General features: G+C 37.9%; 1 protein-coding gene across 1 annotated transcript; it reads right to left on the bottom strand.

The window, feature by feature from the left end:
- Window positions 1-6,626: 6,626 nt before the first annotated feature.
- LOC148033364 (uncharacterized) lies at window positions 6,627-7,687 on the bottom strand. The gene is made up of 2 exons (XM_087682272.1): window positions 7,422-7,687; window positions 6,627-7,215 (listed from the first exon to the last, which is right to left on the bottom strand). Exons 1-2 carry the CDS (start codon window positions 7,498-7,500, stop codon window positions 6,776-6,778), a joined length of 519 nt encoding a protein of 172 aa, XP_087538398.1. The 5' UTR covers window positions 7,501-7,687; the 3' UTR covers window positions 6,627-6,775.
- Between the last annotated feature and the right edge of the window lie 586 nt (window positions 7,688-8,273).

Here is an 8,273-nt window from a genome sequence, read left to right as displayed (position 1 = left end):
TGAAAATCTCCTTAGACCAAAATTAGGACCAAACTCTTTAGGATTTGGTCCATATCATGGCTTGTCATCTTGGATTCTAGCAAGTTCAACCTTGCTTCCTTATATTTTTTCCTCCTTTTATGCATCTCCTTCATAAAGTAGATATCTTTTGTATGGTTCTTTCTGAGATAGTAAGAACATAAAGATCCAAGGATAGCTAGCTTTTGGGTACATTTAGTGGCTAAATGTTCCGTTGATGACACTTTTCACATCGTGTCTTTGATTGCATCACATCTCTTTCTGCTCTAACAATGTTGGATATACTAGCAATATTCACCTTTAGTGCCTGTCTAACTACTTCGTGATCACATCCATCATCTCTTTCTTGATACTTGCAATTGAATTGGCCAAGTAGTCCTTCAAATTTTCTTCTTCTAGAGCACTTGGAGTAGGGATTTGGGGAATCTCTATAATCATCACATAGACTGGTTGGATTGATGCAGAGAGACCCCTGTTTTGATTCTATTTTATAACTCCAGTTGGGGTTTTTGGTTGCCAATTCTAGTTGGTAGGGTTCCACTATTGCTACTGATTTTCCATTGAAGGAACTCTTTTAGGCCACTAATGTTATGGTTAAACCAACATTTGAGGCACTATCTGCATCCCCTATAGATTTAGTGTACTATATTGTGGCATTATTTGCATTTGAGAGTAGAGATAGGGAACAATCCTTGGGATTGCATTTGATGGGTATACCATGATTAGCATTGGAGGAGGTAGGACTCCTCTTTCGAAGGTCATATACATCTTTGCTTCCACTCCGTCATACAATCTAACACCTTCCACTATAGCTTGCAAGTTGACTGGTCTTCTCAACTCCACAAACTAATGAGCTTCTCGTTGTAGGCCTCTAAGAAAAACTCCCTTTTGAATGCCTTCATCCAAGTTATGGTTGGTCCATCTCTTCAGTATGGATTCTATTTTTGAGACATATGCTTCTACCCATTCTCTAGAGGACTACTTTAAGTTCATTTCCTCCTCTTGCACCTACTCTTCAAAACTTTCATGCTTAAATTTCATGAGAAAGGAGAGTCGCATGTGTTGAAAGTTCTTGCTATTTGTCTCTCGTACCATTGAAATACCATGCCTTTTAAAAGTAGTGGAAAATATTGCTAACCAATGCTCTAGGGTTTTGGCATTGTTGCCTACATATGCTACCATGAACTTGACTATATGAAGATTGAGATCTTCATTGTTTTCTTCCTTAAAGATTGGCAATGGGACTAAATCTGTTGGCCTGTCATCAACATTTCCAGGATAGAACTAGCTTGAAAGGGAACCTTGGTTTTCCATTCGGACTTCTGTAAAGAGTGCCATAAGGGCATCAAAGGAGGCTTCTACTACTAGCTTGTTCTTGGCTTTGATTTTTACATTCTCTCTTCTCACATATCTCTAGATTTATTCTAGCACTGGCCTCTTTATTGCACCATTCATCGGGGAGTTGGCTCCACCTAGTTTATCTATGCTCAATAGTAGGGGATCACAAGGTCTTCAATCTCTAGAGGACTCTCTTGAACATTTCTTCTACTTTTTTCTTTTCAATGTCTTTGAATTATGCTTTCATGCCACTATAGAGGGGAAGGTATTTAGTTCCGAAGGTATTAAAATTCATTCTTATGAGGTTTGCCATAGTGTCATCGTCCTAATAATACTAACTTTAGAGGGTATCAATGGTGTATATTGTAAAGAAAACTCTGTCTAACAACTTATAGTGGGTTGCCAATTGGACAAATAGAAGATTAATTGTGCACCAAGTGTCTCATGTGTCCTACTATTGTGCATCCATAAACAAGTTCCAACTCTTTTCTTTCTTATTCTTGTGAACTTCCACTAATCACGACTCCTAAAGCTTCTTTAAAATATCCCACTTTATGATGTTTGGAAATTCTTTAATAAAGACCAAATCTTCCATTGATACTTATTCTTTCTATTTTTATCTTCAATTTTGTGGGAAACAATTAGCTATAGTGATACAACTTTCTGTAGCTTTAGAAAACAATGGGATCAATTTGTCGCACAAAGCCCACATTAAGATAGTGATATGTGTCTACCATTGAGGAGTTAAATTCTTGTAAAAAGTGACTTTGGTAATGAGAATCTCTAATTCTTTAACAATTTTAAAAATTTTACACGCTTCCATTTCTTTTCTACCTCTTCAATAATGCCACTGCTTCCATTTTCAATCTCTGTTGGTGCTTGTTGATGGCAGCTTTTCTCGGCTATACATAAAAAACATAGTATCCCAAGAAAACGAAAAAACTATTGCAAGAAAATCTATATTGTAACACCAACAAGCATATTCTTCATACTTCAATCAACCATAAGAAAAGAAATTACACCTTAAATAATAAATCATTACACAACATCATATAGTGAATCTTCTATGGGTCTATCACAATAAAACTTCAATATATTCTTCATACTCTTCATAGTAACCATAAAAGAACCAAAGAAAAATAAAATAATGCTAAAATTTAAATGAAATTCATCACATAATATTCATATTTCATCATCTTCATAGTCTTTCTCACAATCTCTCTCATATAGATACAAGATTTCTTCATAGAAATTGACTATCTCTCATACACTATCTCTTTCACATATGCTCTTTTTCAAGTACATGAGAATAACAAAGAATCACTCTCAGTAATCCTCTCTTGGTCATGGATGCACCTCCCAAGAGCTATGCTTGATATGAAGACGCACTAAAGACACTATAGTGACCCTTGAGAGCTCATCAGACACATTAATCTTTACTTTAAGTCTTCAACAACTACTTTCTTTGCTTCTTCAAGTTATTAAGAGCTTCCATTCTTATCTTTCCAATATTAGAGAACATCCCCAAGTTAAACATCCATCAAATAGAATACTCACAAAATCATATAGAAGATAACAAAAGGCATATAGAAGCTCAATAGTATACTACAAAAGGTCTACAAAAGGCATGAAAACCATATAAGCTTAAATGCAAACTAACTCAATTTATTAAAAATAATCTAATACACTCTCAATCATTCCTCAAATCACTATTTCACAATCATAACCTCTCAAACATAAAGAAAATAGATAAAAAAAGAGGCAAAACAAACATATCAAAACCAAACAAACGCACAACATAACCAATCATAATATCATAACTCAATCAAAAGCCATCATGAGCTTCTTAAACATGTTTAACCTAACCCAAAATACTCCAAAACACTTCCAAAAACCAATCAATCATATTTCAAATCAATTAAAATCACCCAAAATCCAACAAAAAATAGCTAAAAATTTTGTCATTTTAGCCCTCAACAAGGCACATGCAAGTATAAACTTACCATTCAACTAGATCCAATTTATACATCTTAGAGAAGTATACATGATCAAGTACCGATAGATAAGATGGAGGCTAATAGATTATGAATATAAGAAAAGAAGCATATCAATTTGTGGGTAGATGAAAATATTTATCCCGAGGACCTTCTATGGGTAGACCTTCTTCTTTTCCCAATATTCATAACTACATAAGATACGTTGGAGAAGGTTACGACAAGATGCTTGGTCATTTTATAATCTTACGCTCTCCATCTTACACATATATGGCTCAAATACACAAAACAAAAGAAGTATTATTAACTACACAAATAAGAATTTTCGAGCTAAGAAATAAGATTGACACTTTTGAAAATCATAATAAGTCTTTTTAAGACAAGCTAATACACTTGAAAAAAAACTCTAATAGGATTCAGAGAGAGGAAGAGACCACTAAAAAATATAACCAACTTGTGTGTGAGAGTAAAGAAAATGAGACTAAATCTTGCAAATAAATATGTGTTTAACATATCAGGCATTAGTATTTGAGAAAGTGAGGAGAGAATCAATCTTTTAAAGGAAATCATGAATAAGAAAGATATTTTGAGGATTCTTAAGTCACCTAAAAATGTGGATTTGAGAGACCCAACTCTCAAAGAATTGGTAAAGGACTTAAAAGGCACAATAAAACCAAATTAAATTGTAGAGACATGTGATACTGTGGGTATTAGTTGAAAATGTTATCTTTCTTTCTCTAAAATATAGTTTAAGAACCTGAAATGTAGTAGGATAAGTGCATTCAGGTTGCCTTGAGCCCTTGCGATATCAGTTGCAAGGTGATGCCAGGAGGCATATTTCACGGTAGATTCCGTGAGACCACGGGGGCTCCTTTGAGTTTTTTTAATTCCACGGTGGATTCTATGAGGTTTTTGGAGGATTTCGTAAATCTATATTTATTTTTCGGGGCTCGTACACAAGGTGGATTCCTTGTGCAAGAAGTTGACGGGGATGCCTGTCCTTTTCTGGCATCATGTTAATTTAATGTGCACGTGGGTGATTTCATGGTGGGTGATTCCGTAAAATACATAAATTTTACATTTATGGATGCTTAGGAGTTTAGAGTGCACTCGTATTAAATTAAGGTTAGGACAGAGTTCTAACCTATTTATTTATTTTGTAGCTGAAGACTACTAGGTATTCACTTTTTTAAGTTTAATTTTATTATTTTCTAATAATTGTGAATACTTTAGTTGATGTATAGAGCAGGCAACGATGGCATTGGAAAGCACTGGGCGATAGCGTGTATTCAGATTACCTAGAAGAAATTATCATTTTTTATGGGCACGCATCTTATCATTAAAGGCATGACGCTAATATTTATTTAGTCACGCTTATTTATTGAAGGGTTTAATAAATATTTATTACTTTGTATGCGCATGAACGCACCGTTTAAATATTTCATTATTGGACATTGTATTTGGGCACAGCCTGACTTTTGGGCTGCCCAATCGCTTTATTCTTTATTTGGACAAAAGTAAACACAAAGCCAAAGCATGTTAATTGTAAAATTGGCCTGTTTTTTAGCTTTGAGAAGAATAAATTTATAAATACATGCCTTGTGAAGCGCTCACACAAGGCATGGGGGGAGATTGTACCCAATTTGTCTTTTTGCCTCATGTCGTGCAAACTGTCTTCTTGCTTTTATGAGTTTTAGTAGAGTTCTTTGTTCTTAGGGACCTTCTGACGCTTGTTACGCACACATCCAACATTCGATTTGTGCACCACAAGGATTGCTATAAATCATAAGATTCAACATATTTTTGAAGAATACATTCATATTGAAGGGTTTATGCCATACAAAAAGTAAAAAAGAGAATCTATTTGGAATAAAATATGTTTAATAATATATAGCTTGTTGATCTAAGAAGAGTGCAAATTGCAATGGTCCACATGTATAAACTCCCAGTAGAAGAATGGCATGGCATTTAAAGTTTGGCTTAAAAGCATAGATTCAAAAAGGAAAGAACATGAAAATAGTCAACATTTGCATCGTGAACAAGGTACTTGACTATAATAATGGTGAGGGTCAAGCACTAGTACATAAGTTTCAATCTGAGATAGAGATTTGGTGGGTTGGTGTGGCTCAAGTACCAATTGAGTATGATCAAATATTGAAATGGTTATTCACTCATATAGGTATTCCAAACATTATTAAGTCTCAAAGTGAATGATAAATATTGGTAGTTAATGGGGTTGGTAATTTTAACATGGAATGGAATGCGAGTGTCAACTTATAAACTATCAAATGTATGCTTGAAATATACAATGGGGCAAATGCAAGATATCCTTGTGTTTATTGCATAAAAAGTGTTGGGTCTAAAGATTGGAGCAGTTTGGACCTAGCAAGAAGAGCCCTAGCTATCAAATGTATGCTTGAAATATACAATGGGACAAATCTTGCAAAATATCCTTATGTTTATTGCATGAAAAGTGTTGGGTTTAAAGATTGGAGCAGTTTGGCTCTGTAGAAAAAGCCCTAACTAGAGACTATACATTTGAGTAAATTTAAAAACATAGAAGACATATGGGATCCCATTCTTTCAATTCCTCTTAGAACTATTCATATTTATACTTTGCATGCATAGATTAGAATAAATGACAAGCTTCTCAGGTTGCATCTCAACTATGCATACTTGTTTAAGCCATTGTCTTTATCAAATGAGTGTATTGACAAATGCAAGGTGGGGAAAATGGACAAGGAAAACACATGAGGGTTTGGAACATAGCTACAGGAGTCCTCTTCAAACATGTATAGTCCAACAAAAATAGGGTCCAAATGGCTAAATAGAGTAAAATACCTAGTGGGGATATGTTTAAGATGGTTAGAAGTGATAGCATGGTTGTTCTTAGACCCCTAAAGGCAGAAATACATGGTTTTAAAGTAGTCTACAAGAGTTTAGCCAGATGTGCTGATTTTGGCCAAGCTTTAAGGGTGACCCTGCTGCATATATTTCATTTTGCCTTTATTTAATACATAAAACAAACACAGCATTATTTGTAAAAGAAAGTGTTTAAAAGATTAGGAAAAGCCCCAGCACAATACTAACCAAACGCTATGGCTTGCCTTCGCAGGCCGAAATTTCTCTCTCCACATATTAAAGTGACAGTGTTCTTACAAAAAATATTGGCAGTGATTGTACCAGAGTCTGCGAGAAGCAAAGTCTAGGCTGCGACTTGCTATACTAGAAGTTATTTGTGGATAGCTTCACGCTTATTGCTGTAGATGCTCTCTCTCTGTCTCTCTCTCTCTCTCTCTCTCAAGACTGAAGTGATCAGAAGAAGATGTTTCGCCTCCAGATGAATGGGAAAAGGAAACGAGACAGGTAATGGCGTAGCTGATAATTGAAGGTGAATTAGTAGAGAGATTAGAGCTGTAAGGGGCTTATACGGAGACGAGAGGGCGACAGTCGCCAGATCGAGCGCAGCAGGAGCAGAGGCCTGGGAGAGAGAGCTTATCGGAATGATGATTGGTGGAGACGGGTCGGGCGCAGCAGGGCTGGAGCTGGCCGGAGGAGGCCGGGGAGGCCAGGACGCCCTCGAACAGGAAGCACACGGCGCCGCCGTCAGCCGGGCATGAGACCTGGCCGCGCCCCGAGCTCGCCTCCCGACACTTCTCCGCGCAGTCGCTGTCGGACCAGCACCCCCCGCACGTGTAGCCCAGCGGCAGGCACAGCCCGCTGGCCCCCTGCAGGGCCTTGTCCACGACCTTATGCCCTGCCGGCCGCCATCTCGGATCCGGCCCCCGCCACTGACCCGGAGCTGCCCGCCGCCACTCCCGGGCTGCCCGCGGCCGCGCCAGCGCTGGCCCGTTTATGCTGCTGCCTGCGGTACAGTACGACCAGCCAACAACGTAAGACCGCGCAGCACCAATCAAATGTTGCATCGACGTACACAAGTAAATGCAGTAACCCGAATGCGCTATCTCCCTGATAACCGTCGGTACACACATAAATACAGCAACCCTAATTTCATCTTAGACACCTTCAGTATACAAATAAATTCAGTAACCCTAATTTCATCTCACGTACCTTCAGCCCAGTCCGTCAGCAGTATATTGAGCAGCAGTGCAGTCAGTATGATTCCCTTAAACAGATTGAGCTTGTCCATGTCTGACAATCAGCTGGATTAATAGTAAATACTGTCCTATGTCGTCATTGCACAAGCACGGGGCTCTTTTATGCGCTCACTATCTAGCCACTGCAGCTTCCTTGTACTTCCCCCGCCCACATGAATTGAGATCTAAGCCTCAAGAGAAATCCTGCGTACTCCACATGCATCGTTCCCAATACTTACTTCTTACTACTTGCCAGCTAGCGAGAGTCTAACTTATTTCTTGCTTTGCACATTATCATAATGCTTTCGCTCCTTACCCCTGTTTCACCATCCTAGCCTGACGGACATTTCTATTGTGCTAGAAAGTTTATCAAGCATTATCATAATTTTCCGATGTCCCATGTGAGCTTGGTCCCTCAAGTACGTTCATAATCCTCGTGGTGGGAGCCTCTTCTATCAAACCTTCATATAATACGAGTCATGGCTCCAGAAATCATTCATACCGCATTTGCAAAGGTCAAACTAAGCTTCATATAATACACGTCATGGCAACGGAAATCCTTTATCCCGCATTTGCCTGGAAAGCTCTTGATGATAAGCTGTAACTTCTCCCTCCTTTGGAAGTTGTAACTATTTACACATTATCATCATCAATGTGACCGCATTTTTATATAAGCACTTCTTCCAAGTTCCTTGCACCTTCTAAATGAAATAATTGCAAAGTGCAGCTAGCGTGTCCTGTCTCTCGATAGTATAAAACTATCAAGATCATCGCCTCGTAGATAATAGGAAGTTGCACTCCTGTCTATTGATAGTGTAAACTGTCG

Source organism: Lygodium microphyllum, chromosome 7, assembly GCF_053477565.2.
Source record: "Lygodium microphyllum isolate KBCC chromosome 7, Lygodium_microphyllum_v1.1.10, whole genome shotgun sequence".
Taxonomy (NCBI): domain Eukaryota; kingdom Viridiplantae; phylum Streptophyta; class Polypodiopsida; order Schizaeales; family Lygodiaceae; genus Lygodium; species Lygodium microphyllum.
This window is presented reverse-complemented; position numbering and strand designations above follow the sequence as displayed.